Source organism: Periplaneta americana, chromosome 10, assembly GCF_040183065.1.
Source record: "Periplaneta americana isolate PAMFEO1 chromosome 10, P.americana_PAMFEO1_priV1, whole genome shotgun sequence".
Lineage (NCBI taxonomy): Eukaryota > Metazoa > Arthropoda > Insecta > Blattodea > Blattidae > Periplaneta > Periplaneta americana.
Genome location: NC_091126.1, coordinates 34,938,523 through 34,960,169, shown reverse-complemented (window position 1 = coordinate 34,960,169; position 21,647 = coordinate 34,938,523). Strand labels below are relative to the sequence as shown.

At 35.4% G+C, this 21,647-nt stretch overlaps 2 protein-coding genes across 2 annotated transcripts in view; both read right to left on the bottom strand.

The window, feature by feature from the left end:
- The window catches only part of LOC138707590 (uncharacterized), a 122,176-nt gene that overhangs the window by 49,548 nt on the left and 50,981 nt on the right, over positions 1-21,647 (bottom strand). The window lies entirely within an intron of this gene.
- Positions 1-21,647, bottom strand: part of LOC138707589 (glutathione hydrolase 7-like) — a 35,631-nt gene that overhangs the window by 9,238 nt on the left and 4,746 nt on the right. Inside the window, exons 3-5 of the mRNA XM_069837197.1 lie at positions 17,560-17,711; positions 10,763-10,978; positions 8,080-8,249 (exon numbers count right to left, since the gene is read on the bottom strand). Of these exons, the coding sequence (XP_069693298.1) occupies positions 8,080-8,249; positions 10,763-10,978; positions 17,560-17,711 (538 nt within the window). The remainder of the gene's footprint in view (positions 1-8,079; positions 8,250-10,762; positions 10,979-17,559; positions 17,712-21,647) is intronic.

Below are 21,647 nucleotides of genomic sequence, written 5' to 3'. Positions count from 1 at the left end.
CATAATGTACTATTATTAAACTTGTTTCCTGGACTTCAAACTTGAGACAAGTATGTAAAATCATGTTGAGTAGTTCATAAAACTAAACAAAACACTATTACTAACAAAACTTTACAAGAGATGCTCAAAATGAAAACCATTCACAGCCAAACCATGTCCCAGGTTATTACGAAAAAAGTCCATTGTCTTTCTCACAGTTACACGACTGATCTGTTCCATCTCATATCTACAATCATAGAGAGTAGGAACTTTCGTATGTAAGTTTCCTTAAAATTGTAAATATTTGATGACAGCTGTGCCATTAGGCAGGCTGCTTCAATTTGTAGATATCAATCTGTTTTGTTTCTATCGAATGTACACATATTATTACAGTATGCATGGCATGTAAATTTAATATACATGACAGTAGGTAGATTAGATAGATTAAGTTAATAGTCAAGTTAGATTGGATGGTGAATCAACAACATTGCAGAAATAAACGGACCTTATTAGATTTTGTGCCTGTCAGCATTATTCGACATGTTCTACCAAAACTGTGCATCAGTCTCGAGATATTTTTAACTAGAAGTTGAAGTGAAACAACAACGCAAATTTTCAGAGTGAATGCCTCGTGTTGTATAACAAAAAAAGTCTAATATATATACCATATTTTTCGGAATATACTTTTGGAAAGTAAGAGAAAAACGAATTAGGGAAATAAATAAGTTAAAAGACATGTAAAATAAATTTTAAAATGTGTGTGTGTGTATATAGAGTAAGAAGGTTAACCTATGTACAGTAGAACCTCTATTATCCGTGGTAATGAAGGGATAGACTGAACGGTTAATTGAAAAAATCGGATAATCCGTACCATAAAATATTTTCGTAAATTAAGTGGATAATATTTGCACTTTTTATATTTCCTTCATGATCTATTGTTTAACACGCTAGGCAGTGAATCAGTATTTCATTTAAGTCTGGTTGCCAACGAAGGGTTTTAAGGGGCAAGGAAATTCTTTGTAATGGATGTCAGTGGAAAGATAGGAATAGTAGTCTCGTGTTGTAGATTTACGTACTTTAGTATTTTCATTAAATCTCGCACAATTGTAACATCAATCTCGTATTCTGATGCGAGATGAGACACAGTTTCTCTTTCCCCAAACAACTAATTTATTTGCACTTTTTTCGGTACTTAGCACAACATGTTTTGTTTTGTCACTCATGGAATATACTTTATATACAGTAGAAGTTGTACAGTACGATGACTCGAACAGTAGACCATACTGTGTAAGTGTCAAGACTTGTAATAACACTCTCTAGAAAAAAATACGTACTGGTACTAATATAATATAGTATAACTTCATATGTTTCTGTAGCAAAAGAAAAAGGAGAGAGAGAAAGACAGTCGGATAATCTGGCAATCGGTTAATAGGGTGACGGATAATCGGGGTTTTACTGTATATACTGTACAAAAATTGTATGTTGATAAGTGAGTAATAGCTATATGACCGGAGGTCAATGCTGTTATTCAACACTGTTACGCACTGATTTTATATATATATATTGATGGGAAGTTTGTAGTTTCCTCTGAAAAAATATTTTTTGCCAAATATTTAACACTCTGTCATTCGATAACTATTGCGACTAGAATCGTGACTTTTGTCTATGTCGATAGAAAATGTAAAAAAACATTATTTTATCTCTTTGGTGTATTTCAATAGAATGGACGGTTTTCGTGTAAATTTGATTAAAAAAATCACACATTTGAATTTAGTCAACAATGTGAAGGGGGTTGCAACATTGCAGTCAGAGAGGGAGTAAAGGAGAAGTTTAAAAAATTGCCTGACAGGCCAGAGTTCGTTTACCTCTTACACGAGGAGAACTAATACAGTGTGCGTTAGTATCTTGGCAGCCTTCATACCGATTACTGATATTCAGTGTGTGTGTATACTGGGCATCACAATGCCAAATTTTTTGAACACGGTATATCTCGATATGATATTAATTTATGACGAAACAAGATGTAGTTCCCATACAGCTCAGAGGCCCTATGCAGAACGACAACTGGAGAAGAACATGCCAAATACAGACACATTTATCGTGGTCTGTCAGCGTGTCCATGACACTAGCAGTGTAATACCAGGCTGTCGTAATTGTGAGCTACTGAGCTTAGCGGCAGTGTTGTCAGGCATCTAAAACTTGCAACTTTATTTTCTACTTAATCATGCATTTAATCACAAAACGTATTTTAGCTTTTTTATTCATTTCAACGTGCTCTATCATTCCCTTCCATTTGTGTGATTATTTCACTTGCAAACTGTATTCACCCTGCATGTATAAAATTAATTATTTCTTTTCCACTTACGAAATCAGAATAACAAACATTTTTTAGAGATAAACATTTCCTTGTTCTTTAACACTGGAAGAAAATCATTCAAACAAAATAAAGAAATAGTCCATGTTTTTAATTCCAGCATATGAAAGAAATTAACATTACTTACCTATTAATGCAACTCCTTCTCTACATCCAGTATTGTTGGGTGAAACCACAGTCTACTATATACAGTCACGAAGCTTGAGTTTTGAGGGTGCTAGAAACAATAGACTGTGACGGTACCGGTACTATTTTGCATTGCCTGTAATGAGGTGATATTAGCGATCCTAGTGTTGAGCAACTACCTAATGTTTGCATATTTACTACGTATTGAGCTTCGCGACTGTATATACTAGACTGTGGTGAAACTATGTTAAAATCTACTATAGTTCTAAAGGTCAGAGTAGATTCAATAGAAATTGTTCTGCATGATGTATATTTTTAAAACGAAGTAAGTAGTATAAATTATTTTAAATCACATTTTTTGTTTTTGGGCTTAAAAATCCAACATTTTCTGTAGATTAAGAAATATATTGTTCCAAGTTGTAGCTCCAAAAATTGTCATTTATATAATTTGTACGTCCATTTAAATGCGATGTAAGAAATTTTAAATCACATTTCTTTTAATTGCCATTTTTAGAACATGCCCTGTCTTCTCAGAAATGGTAAAAGCTACTATTTTTTTTAATTTGCACACATCTCCTAAGTACTGTAATATATTTGTTGACATGCTTTCATTGACATAATGCAATTACGTATTTATTCAGATATTATTAAATTAGCGCTAAAGTGGAGAATTATGTACAGCAGCTTTCAACCATGCCTATGATGAGAGCCAGTTGCAACTAAGTATATGATATCGCCAACATATGGACATGGCATTTACCTGTGGCATCACTGCCATTCTTAATATTACTGAGAGATAGCGCCACTGTTTGTTACAAGATTAGGTAAAGTTTTATGAGATATATTAGTATCAATAAGACACAGTGTTATTGCTAAGGTTAGATAGAGTTTGATGAGGGGATACATTAGTGACAAGTTGATCCACAATCAGTGACAAGATTGGATAGGATTTGATGAGGGGATATATTACTGACAAGTGCAAAAATGACACAAATGAATGTCACGTCCATTATCCCTTTAATATTATATTAATATCATATAAATGAGGGGATAGCCAAGTGACATGAGGCCGAAGTATATGACAAGGTTAGTTGCGGAGATATTTAAGTGACATGAGGCCGAGGAAAAGATTTCAATGATTTAAGTACATTTTTTCTCCCATATGTAGTATGGGGAAATACCTCATTTAACCCTGCAACCACGTCTCCTAGCAAATTACCAACAGTTTTGTTTCTCAGGTTAGTGGATTTCAAAGTATTTATCCATTTTGCTGTGATAACGTGTTATGATAACTTCGAAAACGAGCATTTCTTTTTTTGCATTACAAATTCCTCGCTACACTCCATAAATCTTGCACTTGATTAGTGCAGTGAATTCTTAAAGAATATATTTATGCATTTTACTAGCAACATTTCGATTCTTTTGTTTGACATGGCTCTGCTCTGTATGGCCTGGTGGCTAGTGGCGAGCGTAGTCAGCACTGCTGTTCTGTCTGAATTCTCCACTTGTTCCTAAATTAGCATGCACAAATTTTATTTTTCGCTCTTTACTCTTCACAGGATAGGTATTAATTTTTTTGCATTAATTAGTAAAGGAGAGAACTATGGGTCAGTGTGTGTAAAAAAAATACTTCTGAACTTTTGTTAATTTATGAGAAAATAGGGCATTTATGTGATCAATATTTTCATTATAATTCTTACATGCCAAGTATTTTAAAAATGAACTGCAACCATCAGAAAATGAAAGATTTGGATACTTAACTTTTATACTCTTATGATCATGTGCAAGAATTTCATGAATTTCCATGCAGTGGTTGATAAAATATGACTTTTTAAATCACAGAAGTCAATCTGGCTATTTTTCACACTATCAGGTCCCCTTTAACTCATATTGTCATGCAACATGCACATAAATGCAAACATAGGAAAAACTGTCTGGTATGTTGTGAGTGTTAATACAACCGAGAAAGTGTGATAATAAACATCATAATATGTTATGAAAGTAAAAAATTTATGCACCCAAGCTTAGAGAGACTTTCTTCTTTACCAGTGAATATGTAGAAATGGCGTAACTTGTCTGTCAACTTGGTACGTCAGTTTTATTATTCTCTTCAATCCAACAAAGTACATAATATTATATAAAAAGTAACACTAGGAAATTAACTTATCTACATGTAATTCATAAAGCATAAAACGACGGCAAATGAATGTAACATGCAGAAGTCACTGTACTCTGACTGAAGACATCCAGATGTATATAACAATTTCAGCACTGAAGCAGATGAATTTGCAATATCTAAGTTCTCCTCTGCACTTAATATATTACCTGAGTTATTAGCATTATGATTCTGTTAGCTATGTTGTTCAGCAACACGTTTACCAGGTAGGTGCTAAGTTTCAGAATTTAGTGTGTGAAAGTGAGAGTTTCCATTGGCCAAAATTCTACATACATATGTAGCACAAAGTGTGGCTTCTGGCGATGAGTGTGTTTTTTGTAAGTACAAATACTGTGTTATTCTGTGCAATAAATAAAACTGTAATTGAGAATAGATGGCACTGCTGTACTTTGCTTCACTTTCGTCCAATCTTTCATAAACAGAATGTTTATTGCATGAACATTTTTCCACTTCTTTCGAACTTATATCAAACTGAAGTGAAACAGTATTATATGCGTATGTCTCCTTATTTTTGGCTTTATATTCTACTATTGTTGCATCCCACAAGCATCTATTGGTTTTCAATAGTTCAAATAAAACATATATATAGTTCTATTCCCCTTTCCCTGTTTAGACATCATTTTTAAAAAAACAAACACACCATTAATAATTATTATAAACTTGAATGAACATCTGAAGTCTGATTAGTGTAATATGTAGCTAATTGACGATGTATGCAATGGAGGGGGAAAGGAACTGGCCACCCTACCCCATTATCTCCTGGTATAGTTGCCTCATAAGTGGTGCCATGTTGGTATCACTTGTGAGGTTCAGACCTATCTTCGGACAGTTGACTAAACAACAAAACAAACCTGAATGCTATTGAGTTTTGTAAATATTTATTTAGGTATTTAGACAGAAGAGTGAATTTCTCTTGGAATGTAATATGGGCTACTTATTGACACCCTTGGGAGAAAGAGGTGAGTTGAGAACTATGGACACATTGTAGCCTAAAAGATACCAACAGAAAAATGCTAGTAGTTACCTCACAGACCCACCCCAACTTGAATTCGTGTCTTTGATATTATCCACTGATAATGGTCATAACTAGTGACATGTTAAATACGAAATTTGTTATTCTAAACCATACCTGCTAGTGATATGAAAATAAGGATTTTGACGATTTCGGATTTATAGAATGCAATTCAAGCAAAAAGATTTATAGTTCATAATATTTTGGCAAAATATCTTAAATTTTTTATATTTTGTACGAATTTTCCCCCCTCTATTAATACTTCTGTAACTACCACTGAACTAGGCTTTCCAGATATTATAAGGTAGGCTGGTTTCCAGTGCTTGACTGTGATGCCATTCACCTATCGATATATTATATGGAGGCAATAGAGATGTTTTCTAAGAAACACTTGGAAAATCCAAGCTACACATTCCACTCTATCATGTTATTACGAGACTTGAAGGTAAGAGCAGTGAAATGCCAGCAAATATTAAACTACCAAATTTAGCACAATACACTTATGCTCTCATGACATCATGTGACATAAAGCAATCTTTTTTTTGTACAAAACTATATCTGCTGACAGAAGGTGCAGTTTTTTGCCAGACATACATAACAATTACTTGTATTGTATTGTAGCTAGTGTTGAGCCCAACCATTGTTAAGAAATAATTAGTTTTTTTCGGAATATGTATGATAAGAACTTTCTTGTGTTAAATATTATTAACGTACCTTGTTAACATGTTTCGACCTATTTTCAGTCATCTTCGGAACTGGTCGTTGTTGGTCTTGGCGCCTCTTGTTTCCTGTGTGGGTGCGTTCGTAGTGTAGAGTCAAAGAGTGTATGTGTTTTTAAATTGAGTTGTGTGTTGAGAATATTATTGGGGTGTGTTTTCGTGTGTCTGTATATTTCATATTGTTCTAGTGTGTTGAGTTTCTGGCTTTTTGGTTGGATGTGCAGTATTTCCATGTCAGTGTTGATGTCTCTGTAGGTGTGGTTGGCATTTGTGATGTGTTCTGTATATGTGGAGGTGTTTTGTAATTTTGTTATGGCTGTGATGTGTTCTTTGTAACATGTTTGAAATGATCTGCCTGTCTGTCTTATGTAGAAGTTGTTGCAGGTGTTACATTTGAGTTTGTATACACCTGTGTGGTTGTATTTGTTTGTTTGTGTGTCGAGATGTTTTTGTAGAGTGTTATTTGTTCTGTATGTGATGTTGTAGTTTAATTTCTTGAATGAGGTTGCAATTTTATGTGTGTTTTTGTTTCCGTATGTTAGAAATTAAACTACAACATCAGATACAGAACAAATAACACTCTACAAATCATCTCGACACACAAACAAACAAATACAACCACACAGGCGTATACAAACTCAAATGTAACACCTGCAACAACTTCTACATAGGACAGACAGGCAGATCATTTCAAACACGTTACAAAGAACACATCACAGCCATAACAAAATTACAAAACACCTCCACATGTGCAGAACACATCGCAAATGCCAACCACACCTACAGAGACATCAACACTGACATGGAAATACTGCACATGCAACCAAAAAGCCAGAAACTCAACACACTAGAACAATATGAAATATATAGACACATGAAAACACACCCCAATGATATTCTCAACACACAACTCAATTTCAAAACACATACACTCTTTGACTCTACACTACGAACACACCCACAGAGGAAACAAGAGGCGCCAAGACCAACAACAGATGACCGAAAATAGGTCGAAACATGTTAACAAGGTACGTTAATAATACTTAACACAAGAAAGTTCTTATCATACATATTCCGAAGTGATACAGTGTTAAAAGTTGTGTAATCAAGATGTATAATTAGTTTTTGTTCTCTTCAGTGTAAAAAATAGAGTTATCTAGTTCTTGCATTCACGTAAGCTTTTTATGATGCTGAAAAACTGTTTAATTATGCAGATTTATTGTATTTGATTTGGTAGCATATTAAATATAGACAAAAATATTAATCTCTAAATGCTTGTTTTGTAAATAATGATGTAAACCTGTCCCAAACGGTATAGGAATTAATTAGCATTGAAATATTTATTTCATATTGTCATAATTTGCCAAAATAAATTTCATACTTCAGCCAAATTTTCTTCATATTCTGTTGGTTTTTAGACATGACCACTATAGAGAAGGTGTATGTATCTGGCCATTTTCGTTTGCATTCTACATTATGAGCACACAGTCAAATATTTCTAAATTCAAAAAATCATGCAGTATATTTTACATGAATGTCATCCATCAGTGCCACTCTGCAGAAGAATACTTGCTCAAGCACAAAGGGACTGCATTCCACAACAAATACGGTATTTACAAGGGAGTACCTGACACCCATGAAGTTAGTGACTCTGCCACCATTTTCCAAGATGAAGTTGAAGATAATTACCGACCATCAGCTCCTTTTTCAGCAATCAGCTCCAATGCTATTGCCAAGTCGGGCACAGCAATAGGCTGTCCTGCTTCCAGTGATTCCACCCAATTTATAAGGCCTTTGTTGAATATATTACTTTTTAACAAAGATTTCGCAGACACAAGTGTTGCTGGAACTTGGAAGCCTGACCTGTTAAGAGAGGACAAATAATAGTTGATTAAATATAACGCAATATTCTTAAATTTCTGTCAACTGAAAGATACAGCATAACAATGGATCAGAAAATGGTAAAATGTAACGTCTTCAAGTCTTCAGAATACATATGAAGGCGCATAACAAAATATGGGACACATTCTTACATTACACACATCATACAGTTAGTTCTATTACAGGATTGGTTTGCAATCACATTCTTTGCATTACCATCCCACTGCAGTTGAAATAAAGTTCACTAATTTAGGATTCTACCTCTACTAGCTCTTCTTACTCCTCTGTCTAGTTGGTTGGTATTCATATTCATATTTATTATCATCATACGGCTTTCAGGTAGTGATTTCCTTCACATTTCTGCATACAGTCCACCACTACCTTGCTTACATTCCATCATATATCCTTTATATTTCTCCTATCATCTATATCTCCCCAAATCTTCCAATTACCTAAAGTTTAACCCTGCTTCTGTCTATTTCTTCCGCCATCCTTTCTGATGTACAGTATTTACAACTCTTAACCTTCTTTATCTTCCCTCAATCTAATTCCCGAATACTATGCAATACTGACCACCTTAATCTTATATAGAAACATTCTCGTCTACATCTACTCCTCCATCACTACTACTATCATTGTCATCTTTCATTACTGTTATCCCTACTTTTATGTTTATCGTGAAAACCTTTTTATCTCTGACTAGTATTCACTAATATTTCTACTATCTCATCTACTTTATCTTATTATATTATTTGTATCAATTATTATTGCAATGTTCTAATGTTTGTGATACCTCCTTGCTATTTCTTGTTCGATTCACTTATCACTTTTTCACTTTATTGGATAACTTTTATGGTTCACTCTCACTACATGCACTCACTTTCTACCTCCTCACTTCCCATATTTTCCCTCTCAATTACATCAAACCCTACCTATTATTTACATATTATCTCCAACTCTTATCAGTCTCACTACCATATTGCTTTTCTTCTCTCTAATTTACTCTATTCATCTTCTATTAACACTTCATTACTTGTTCCTCTATATTATTCACAGTTCCACTTCAGTTACACTAATTGATCTAGTACTCACATTTTTGACAGCATCTAATGCCTCAGACTAAGTCAGATTTCTCCCCTAGTTCACTTGTTACACTTCACACGTCTTAGTTTGCACTTCCTTGTTTCTTTAACTGAAACTCGCTGAATTTTTATAAAAGTTTCATCTAGTTTTTCGCACATCATTTTTAGTTCCCTCCCAATATCACCCACGGTTGCTGGACTTGACCATCTGAGCTTTCGTTGTCTGTTGTATTCTCGACTTCTTTCTTTTCTTCGTCGCAGTCCCTTTCATAACTTACTTGCACTCGCAAAGACTCCTTTCCTTATACTCTCCATATTCCCCTTAGATGATTCTCCTATTATTCCCAACCCTGGACTCCTCTCCTTCTCTTTCCTTCTTCTTACCTCTATTATCTGCTCACTTGAAGTTGGTTGGTAAATAACAAGAAGTAAAAAATGAAAATACAGTAAAATCTCGTTTTTAAGGAATAATCTGTTAAGTCCCAGCCAAATTACCATATAAGAATAATGTAATTCATTCCCACTTTTAAGGAAGCCAGTTTAAGGAAACTCCAGATTTTAAAGAATACTTTTCAAGTGGATTTTGTGATAATGAAGCCCGAAATATCGAACCGACTTTCAATAATCAATAGTACCAGCATATTCGATAATGCCCCTCAATTGATAATAATGCAGCACCACGCAGTGGCATTAATCTTTATTGTTCTTTATGGTCTTGCTTTGATCTCGAATGACAATACTGGTTAAAAGAAAACCCAAGATGGGTGTTTGAAGCTAACAACCCTGATCCTCCAAAAGTTATGGTGTGGTGTGGAATATTAGGTGATATGGTTGTGGGACCATATTTCTTTGGTGGAAATGTAAACCAACACACATATGGGGAATTGTTGGACAGCATTGTAATGGAGTTCCCATATTATTTGCCACTTCAGTCGAAACCACATTCTTATCCGTTTAATATTGTCGAATATACACGTAAGTGGTACCAAAATTTGGACTAGGTGAACGAAAATGAAATATTTATGAATGCAATACAATATACACCTATTTGCAGGAGAAGCATTTGCGGTACAAAAAGTGATAGTGAGACCAATTATTTATTCCACAAGTTTGAACCAAGTTGTTAAGGCTTCATTCTTATTGCTGATGTTGGTGAATTATAATAGACGTCTGTCCATATTTTACCACTGGTTTAACATCCAAATGGAGAGCAAGAGGGTGAAAAAAGAAAAAAAAAGAGAGAGAGAGAGAGAGAGAGTGTGTGTGTGTGTGTGTACGTTAGAAATGTATCAACACTAGGCAAACTCTATAGCATTATTAGGATATTCAATTTACATGAAATGATATGCAAACATGACAACATTGTGATGACAAAACTACTTAAAATCTGGAAAGATTAGCTGATGTTCTTACCTTGCAATTCTAACAGCAGGCATGACAACATCCTTCCACGGTAATAAACCGTAACGTTGATGTGCCAGAGCAAGTCCCCTCAACATGCCTGGCACTCCTACATAACTGCCAGGTTTTTCAGCCGAGAAACTCACGGAAGAAGGAGCTACTTCTCGAAAATCAATCACATCAAGTACACTTCTCTTGCGATGGCTGTATATAGTCATAAATCCTCCACTAGAAATAACCAAAGAGTCTTCTTTCAATTACAGTAATTTATAAAGACTATTACATTTTTTGACCAATAAGATGGCACGAAAGGACATCTTTCAATTAATCATGGCTTCATATCACACAATTTTATCACTTCCCTAGCATTTGTTTATTTTTATTGCTTCCCTAGCATTTGTTTGTTTTTATCACTATCCTAGCATTTGAAGAGTTTGCGGGAAAAACGATGAATGTCACATTTTTGTTAAGGATTAGGTAATGATCTAATTGAGTCTATAACTCCAAGATGTAGTGCTGTTTCTATAGAAAATAAAGGAAAGGATTATTGTATTCGTGGTGATAATTCTCCGTTTTATCGTTTTTCATAAGAGTAGCCAATTTGCAAAACCAGCTATTTGCAAGTTAGATGAATTTTGGCAAATGAGGAAAATTGTGTAAAAACTTATCCACCGATGCTAGAGGCATGGTTTCTAGTTTAAATAATGGGGAAAAAATATTTAATCTGTCTTCCTACAGCTCAGAAATATATGATTAATAGGTAATTAGTTATATTGTATATTAATTTGCAAATAGCAGGTTTTGCAGCCGAACAGAGCAGTTAGCAGGATTTGCAACTCTATAGGTAGCCATATTAACGATACATTAGTTTGCAAAACCTGGTATTTGATCAATGTTAACAGAGTATCTGACAAGACTAACTTGGAAACAAACTGACGGTAGAAGAGAACATTCTTATTTTCGTTACATACCTAAATATTATTAAAGACACAAATATTGTACTATAAAAAAGTAAAAAAGGAGAATAGAATACTAATGCTATAGTTTGAAGGTTTCCTTATGTACTACTGTTTATGAAAAGTGCAACACCCAGAAAGAATGGCCCGAACGACCCCAAACTCGGGAGATGTGTAAAACAGAGTACCAAATGTAGTGTGTTCGTACGAGTCCCGCTTCAACTTGTCCTACAGTGATGGTCACATACGTGTTAAGTGCTACCGTGGTGAACACAGTCTGAGAGCCTGCATTGTTGAGTGGCATTGCGGACAAGTTCCTAGTGTGATACAATATGCAATCTCGCTTCCTACGTATTCAGGACAATCTGAACTTCAACCGCTACATTAGAGAGGTCTCAGAATCCGAGGTACTGCCCCTCCCTCAGGCAACTCCACAGGCCATATTTCAGCAGGACAATGCCCGGTCACATGTGGCGAGGATTGTGCAAGTCTTCTTCGAAGAACGACGGGTATCACTGCTTTCCTGGCCTGCACGTTCGCCAGACATTTCGCCCACAGAACATGTCTGGGATATGGTTGGTCGGCAACTTGTTCGTCATGGTCCTCCAGCACCCACTCTTGACGCTTTGTGTGTGGACTCGCATACAAACTGCGTGGAGGGAAATTCCCCAGGAACATATCCAGGAACTCTTTGATTCCATACCACGACGCTTAGAAGCTCTGATTGCAGCGCATGGAGGCTTCACTCCATAATGAAATCTCACGGTCATAGATCAGGTACAGTTCTGTAATTCTAATCCTTTGTATTGTCATATACCTAATCTCAGATATCAATTTCATTTCAGTCACATGTAACCTTCTTGATGTTGCAATTTCTACAAACATCAATGTAATATAACACTTTACAAAATGTTCGGTTCTTCCTCATCCATGAGTTCGAAGTCCACTACATCCGTATGTTCATGCTCATCTTCATTCAGGTCTGCAACAGCAAGGTCTTGCTGCTGGTTGAACATTTCGATGTAGAAGGTCAGGTTTGCATTCCGAAACCAGTCCTACCCGAAGTGAAATTCCAGAAGTCTTTCAATGTCCCTGATGTTTGCTTCTTTAAGGATGACACCCATTGGAATGTAGTCCTTTTGGAAATGTTTACCTTTTTTGTTTAAACTTTTGGATTTGCCTTTTCACTGGTACCATTCTCTTCATCATCTGTATCTTCTCCCTCAACACTAACAGAGTTATTGAAATAGGATACACCATATCCATCCACACTCATTTCGGCAAAAGTCTAAAAAACTGCAAGATAATTACAGTAACCACTTCAAGACTTCAACACACTTAACATAAAAGGTTAGAACTCCCCGATAAAGCGCGGGCAGAAACTCTCAGCTGATGTCTTAAATGCAGCAGTATAGTCAATTTAACTATACGAGCAAAAAGTAACTTTATTCTCAGCGTCTAATTATATCTTATTCGTTATTTTAGTATGCTCAATGTAATCCTTATGGAGATCGAAATAGCAGCTTTTGCATCAGTAACTCTATATGGCCATGTTGTCTCAGTGACATTTAGCAGGTTTTGCAAAAGTAAACATGGCACTGTGTAGTTAGCAGGTATTGCATCCTTACGCTCTCCACACTTAGCAGGTTTTGCAACCGTATGCAATTTTATTTACTAGATTTAAAGGGTTCAGAGTTGGATTTGTAACCGAATGTATAGCTTATTACGTAGCTAATGACGAACTGAAACCATGGTTATCATTATCTCATTTTTCATTTTTTTTACAGTTAGCTGGTTTTGCATCTGGGCTACTAAATGTCATTAAATTTTGCAGTGATCCATTGAATTAGGTAATGACATCAACCTTAAGAAAACTGTGACATTCATCGTTTTTCCCGCAAACTCTTCATTTGTTTCTTTGTTTACCAACATTTCAAACTGCAAATCCTTTACGGTATTATAAAACATGTTTTGCGATCGTCATTTGTTTCCCGCACAGATAGTTGACTGAAAATGGCAGATCCGTTCAAATGTTTTGGGGAAAGTAACATTAGTGAAATAAAATTTTAGTAAGTCAATTAATATCTATTTTATTGTATTAGAGTACTTTATTTCTTCTATTTTATCACCTCCATACCATTTGTTTCTTTGTTTGCCAACATTTCAAACTGCAAATTCTCTACGGTATTATAAAAAATGCTTTGCAATCATCATTATTTGTTTACCGCAAAAGACAGTCAACTTAAAATGGCGGCTCCATTCAAACATTTTGGTGAAGAATTCTAGATTCTCTCTTACTAGAGATAGAGAACATTTAGCCAGTTATTTTCCCAACAGTTGTATAAAAATAAGTTGCAAGTAATAATAACAGTGTTTCATAAATCCTTAACAAAATTTTCACTTCCCCTTCCCCCACCCACCCAGTTTTTCAATGGCTTGATTTGGCTCAAGCCATTTTTCCTTCCTTACAAGTACAGTCCTACTACAGTCGCGCTCAAACCTCCTGACGTTTCGCGAAAGCCAGTAACATGTGAGCGCGATGTTGTCACAACTACTCTCTCCGTCTTTGTCTCTCAGCGGCAGTACTTTTAAAACTGTGGAGCGCGACCCTTTACCTGAGGTTGGTTTGATAAGAAGCTCCAGAAGACTTAATAATAATAATAATAATAATAATAATAATATTTATTATTATCTCCAAATTGCTTCGAATGAAATTAAAAGTCACAAAATATAGAAAAATTAGTTGAGTCAGACGTAACTCGCTGAATTTATATCCGTTTTGTAAGTTTTACTCTTATTAGGGTTAATAAAGTTGTCCAATAACATGAAGGCGCAGTTTGATCAAATAAATTGAATGATAGGATTAATTTAAAATAGTAATTTTCTGTACAAATGAATTGATTGAATTGACATGGCCCTAAATAGCATTATGTCCATGCTGTCAGAGCACATTCTTACAAAAATAGCGGTTATTATATGCCTGTGTTCCGTTTAAGGAAAATGATGAATTAATAAAACGTACCTTTTGTGCTGCAAATTTCTACTCCAGTGGCAGAGCTGATGGTGAGCAAACATCGTCATCGCCAGCCCCCTCACCATCAGTTTTACTGTCACCCGTGTCACTGTATTCTTGTAAATTAATGATCACTGGTTCTAAAATGTTTTCCCGACCTAACTCTTTAGCGAAATCTTCCTGTTGTAATTTCACCGCGTGTTTCACGCATTTTACCCAGTCCTCAATTGTCACATTATCAAGTTCCTTATTTACAAGTTCTTCCACATCCCACATTTTGAAAGTTTTGTTGTTTCTAGCAACCTCCCTTTTCACCTGGGTCCAAATTAGTTCTATAGCATTATACTGGCAATGATAAGGTGGGAGTCTTATCATTTCATGCCCCATTTCATTGGCCAGCTGATAAAGTTTATACATTTTTCACTGCTTTAAAGTCAATACTTTTTCCAAAAGTTCTGACTTAGGTTTTGAGGGAGAAAAACTAACACCTTTACTTTTCACCCATTCACTGATTTCATCTTTTTTAGAGGAGGTATTTGGTGTTCTATTAATGCTAACGGAATGGTATGGAGCATTGTCCATTATAATTATACTCCCTTCCTCTAGAATCTAGATTATTTAGAAAGCTGTTTAAGAACCAATCGCGAAATGATTGTGCCGTCTTTTCTTCGTGATAATTACTGATTTTCTTTGATCTGAATACCCATTTACTACCTGGAACGAAACCTGTTTCAGCTGATCCTACATGGCAAACAATAAGTCTACCTCCCTTTCCTAAAAGCACTTTAAGACCTCCATTTCTATTTGAGTCTTGCCAAACATATTTCAGAGAATGATTTTTGTTGACTCACGTTTCATCAAGGTAAAATGTGGGTTGAGTGTCACCTGATGATCTCATCATTTGCATTTTGCACAGAAACTTCAGTCTTGCGGCAACAATATCATTCCATTCCATTAGATATTTTCGCCTATCATTGGTTTTCCTGTAGCGGAATCCCAACCAATTCAATAATCTTTTAGTGGAAGAAACTGAACCTGAGTATTTTTTCTTCTAAGCAGTAGGCCTACGGTTAGTTTGTCAGCTGTCGGAAATTTTCCGTTATTGCAAAAGTAAAAAATCGTACGTTGTACAACGTCTTTTTAGAAGTCGTCTAGATTTGTAACTCTTTTAGGAACATTTATAAGCTTTCTAGGAGAATGGAACAATTTATCGGCACCCTGTGTTTGCGCTCTTTTAACTTCTATGCATACACGGGACACTGTAAAGACACTTAAAGAACAAGCCTCGGCAATCAGTGCTTGACATTTTGAAAAGTTAAGATTTTTACGCATTTCTTCAGAAGAGTATTTCCTAAAGAAATTATAAACACTAAACACTATTTTCCGAATTTTACAGCCATATTCACTCGATCCACCATTCGCACTTGTACTGGACTCACTAAGAGACATATTAATTGTTTTGAGAATGTCAAATTGCCAACACATGAAAAAGATATTACATTACACTTTCATTTACCGTACTTTAAACAGAGCCAACTGCACACAACACCATCAGAAATCGAACTAATATTTCAATTTAGTAGTCTCTCTTCTTTCCTCTCACAAACAGATAACTCTGTTTATATTCTGAAGAGACCCTTTGTTTGAAGCTGTAAGTTTATGGTTCTCAAAATTCTTACATATGATAAACATTCCTTATCGCATCGCAGCTGTATAAACATCGTCCACTACTTGATTGCTGGAAGTAAGCACAGAAGGAATGAGACAGAGGCTACTGTGACGGAAAAACTGGAAACCTTACGAAATTACGATGAAAACAGTACTCTTAATCAGAAACAACTCTCTGATTCATTAGAAATCCCATCATCTACATTAAGGACAATAATAAAATATCGCGACTTAATCTTTGCAGATGCGACGTCAGAAGGATGTAAGCGCAGGAAAGTGAAGGTGATAAACATGAGGACTTGGAAACACGCACACGACAAATATCTATAAATTACTTTTTTCAAATGAATTGAGTACAATACATATCGTAAATGTCTTTGTCGTACAGTACAGTAAATACATAATGGAGTAATACTGTATTACCTTTCATGAATCATGTATTTCAATAAAGAAACATGCTAATAGATACTGTATATAAGTCAAAATTAGTATACCCGTCCAATACGCGGCCCCGATTAATACGAGGTTTACACGCGGTCCCTTGAACAGCGTCTTATCGGGGTTTTACCGTATTAACCCATAAAATTGGAACCACTGGGAGTAGAAATGTCATTTTTGTTTCTATGTGTTCAGAAAACATTAAATACTCATTATATATACATGCACAGTCCCAACAACATACCAATTTTCCCAGGGTACTTGTTATTTGATTTTGAGATTTCTAAGCGGCGAATATGCGGCGGGTCTGCGTAGCCCGTATGTTGCAATGCAGCACTGCCGCTATTGGCTATCGCCGATAAGCAGACACACCTGCAAACGTCAGGAGGTTTGAGCGCGACTGTAGATCTTTTAATTCCTGTTTGTGTCAATTCGGAATTTTCGCAGTACAGAAAGGTGCTGAATATCTGATATATTCAGAAGTTCAATAAGGACGTTATGTATGATTTCCAGTAGAAAATTTCTGTAGTGATTTTCTTGTTAAGTGTTTTCATGTTCATTTCAAACAGATTGTCTTTTGTGTTCTTGGCCTTTATTCTGGATTTTTCCCCCTTCCCTGTTTATGCAGTCTTCCTAACTGAAACACTATAAATTATTAATTTCTACGAAACATTTAAAAAGGTATTATTTCCAGAAGTGAATTAGATTATACTTAGAAATTTTCAGACACTTACCCGCCCAATCCTGTAACATGAGGATTTACTACTCCTAAGCAAAATGTTGCAGCAACAGCAGCATCAACAGCATTTCCTCCACGTTTCAGAACATCTGTTCCAATGATGGAGCAATTCTGATTGTCTGTTGCGACACTACCATGAGGCACAAGCTACAAACAAGATAGAATTATTACATTCTAAACAGTATTAAAAGCCCTAAGTTATATCTCTGAGGCAGAAGGAAATTAAATAAGGAAATTAGAATGGAAGTTAATTACAGTAAACTCAGACATGTAGAAACAATCCATCTTGCAAAACAGCCGACGCAATTGCTGCAACTGAACGATCGGAGACACCAAATCAGCTAGGTATTTTTGCCACAGCAACCGTATTTAACATATGTGGATCATTCTCTATTGGTTCTTTTGTCCTCAACAGCTAAATGAAAAGATTAAAATAGATTCAGCAATGAACATGATCAGACTAATTACAGTAGCATGCAAATTAATCTGAACACGACATATTTTTACATTTTCTGTCATTGTTGGCCTCACAGCTGCTCATATTGCTTTAATTGACAGCTGTAGTACATGTAATTCCATTGTTGAAGGCCTGTCATTATTTTTTTTATAATATGTGACATTTTGCCTGTAGTTTTGTACTTATAATGCATTTCAGTTGTGTTGAAGACTTAATACTGCAATCCTGTGTACATTCTGTCGTCTTCACAAATGGATACAACTCCACGAAAACGGTCTAAAATTATAACATTAGCAGAGCATTCTTCTATGACACAGAGGCAAATTGCTGCAGAATGTCACATCGGTTTGGCTACTGTTAATTCGATCATAAAACGATACAGGGAGACTGGATCCATCACACCCCAGAAAAAAGGAAACTGTGGCCGGAAAAGGAAGACTTCACCTGCAGATGATCGTTTAATTGTCAGGAAAAGTAAATTAAATCCTAGACTAACTGCTATCGACTTAACCCGCGAGTTAATGGCTACCACTGGGGCGAATATTCACGTCACAACAGTGCGGCGTAGGCTTTTCGAAGCTGGACGAAGGGCTCGTAAGCCTATTAAGAAGCAACTGCTAACCCCTGTTATGTGCAAAAAACGCTTAATGTGGGCAAAATTACATCAACACTGGACAGTGAATGACTGGAAGAATGTACTTTTTTCCGATGAGTCTCATTTCGAGGTCCACGGCCACCGTGTTTCTTACGTACAGAAAGGATCCGAAAAAGTAACAGCAGCTCATCTCCAACAAGCACCCAAATACCCCCCTCAAGTAATGTTTTGGGGTTGTTTTACACATGAAGGGCCTGGAGCATTAATACCTATCAAGGGAATGATGAATTCTGACAAATATATTCACTTATTGGAAACCATAATCATACCCCAGCTGCAAAAATCATTTCCGGATGGCAGAGGTGTGTTCCAACAAGATCTGGCACCATGCCATACATCTCGAAAAACTACAGAATTCTTCAACAAGAAGAATATTCAGTACTCCCCTGGCCAGGCAACTCACCAGACATCAACCCCATTGAAAACTTGTGGTCAATTTGCAAAAGAAGAATGCAAAAAATGGATTGTTCTACAAAGGAGAAGATGATTTCTGCCCTCATTGGTGTATGGTTTCGCGATGAAGAAATGAAGAATATTTGTGGGAAATTAGTGGAATCCATGCCAAATCGTCTCAGAGCTGTTATTAGGAACAAGGGAGGCCACGTAGATTACTGAGGTATGTTTTAGATCCTTTTTTTATCCCGTTTGAGTGTTTTTGCATAAGTAATTACGTTGTTCAGATTAATTTGCACGCTACTGTATTAACTGGTTCGCAACTGCGAAAACTGAAGAAAACGGCTTTTTACTTAAATACCGGTATCCTTATATACTTTAACTTTACAGCTCAGTAGAGCCTTCAAGATACTATTTAAAATGGCTGAAATTTCATAGGATGATAATACTATATAAGTCACAACTTTTGGCTGGTATTACATAATCGAACTCAAAATTTCATTTTTTTTCACTCAACCCTAACGTACAGATGCCAACATCCATAAAGGACTCAGAAATTTTTATGGTGAGGCGACAATCGACACAAGTACGTGTGAATAATTTTGAAGAAGGCGAAATATGTGTTAAAGACAAACCGCATAGTGGAAGACCATCAACAGCAGTCACCAAGGAAAACCAAAACAGGATGATGATGTGATTTGCTCAGATCAGCATATTATTGACAGATTGTTATGGAACTTGGCTGTGGTCACAGTGCTGTTGAGAAAATTATCCACAACCTTGGATACAGAAAAGTGTGTGTCAAGTGGGTTCCACATCATTAAACAGCTCACTTGAAAAAGAGAAGTGCCTGTAAGTATGTATGCAACTGTTGGCACTATTCGAAGTCCACCTTTTTCGGGAATATCTGCACCAGTGATGAGATCTGGGCATATAAATATGACAAAGAGAAAAGAATCAGTCCATGGAATGGTGGCACTCCACCTCTCCTAGACCAAAGAAATTCAAGAACCACTGCTCAGTACACAAGATTGTGGTAAACGTCTTTTGGGATGGCAAGGATATGATTTTCTAGATTTCCTCGAGTGAGTGACAACAAAGAACAGTAATCAATAATTTACATTACATCACTCTGGAAACTTCGAAAAGCCACCCATAAGCAAAAGACCACAAGAATAGCTGAATATAATCAGTTATACCACAGTTTAGTATATGCAGTTGCGAAGCTCAATACCTATTAAAAATGCAAACATAGACAGTTGAAATATGCATCTATAGATAGTTGCTAGCCACCAGGATCACTACTATCGCTTCATCACAGACTCTTTCCCTAGCAGACGATAAAATGTATTGTACTTTTGATACCGTGTTCTTTTGAAAAATTAACACCTTCCTTCCACTATTGAAATACGAAATACATAAGGTTTATATATTATTTTCATAAAGTATATATTATATTTTATAAACTCACCTTCCTGGATCTTTCGGAAGAAGGATAACTCTGACCTCTTTTTCTTAGAATTTATAGTGCTGCAAACGTCTCCTTGTCCCATATTATTATTCAAATTATTGTATTTTAGCCATTTACAGTTATTACAACCGATAACGAACATTTCACAGTTTACACAAATTTTCACAACAATGCGAAATACGGCACAGTCAATGCCTTTTCGATCTAGACCAGGCCGTAATATATGTTCGGGTTTTCTATTTCAGTGTATAGAGCTCAGTGAATTATTATATTATAACTTTATTGCGTATCATAGCTAAGTTTTATTTAGTGTAATGTGTCCATAAGTTCCCTTTACTTCTTGTTGCATAATAGCCTATGTTGCAGAAATAATTACAAAACTGTGTTATTTTAATGTGAAGAGAATTTTACATGTTAACATAATCTTTTCGCATAAACATTTTAAGTTTAGAATGGAAGCTATTTTAGGTTTAATAAAAAAGAATTTATATTGTAATTTAATATAGCACATCTACCTTCCTTAATAAAGACAGAAAATTTATCATACCACTCCTATGAAATTAGTGTACGTACAATTGTTACTTCGTCTCTTAGGTAGTAGATAAATACAATAATTCAATACTCAATTGTAGTATTAAAATACAGACAAATTGAATGTGCGGAGTATCATACATGACATTATGCTTAATTATAAGGTATAATTGCGAATTTAGGAATATAAGATATAGTAAACATAACCAATAATATTTCCATATGAATGGCAGGGCATTGGAGACCACTAAAATTAGACAGAAAGGGGCAACTGGGAGAGAAAACATAACCTATAATTTCAACATATCTAAATATCCGTGCGGTGCAAGTGAAAATTATTGAATCATGCATAAATGAATGTACAAGAATTTCGCAATATTTAATCGAAATAAAGGCAAGTATTACACATACGAACAACGTAATTTTCACACCAAAAATAATATTTCATCTTGACTTGCAAGTGATTTATGTCTGAAGTGTCTCATAATCATAGTTTTAAATTTTATTAATGCAATTACACTACATTTTAGAGAAATATATATTACTCTTTATGCATTCCAACTAATTAATATGGTT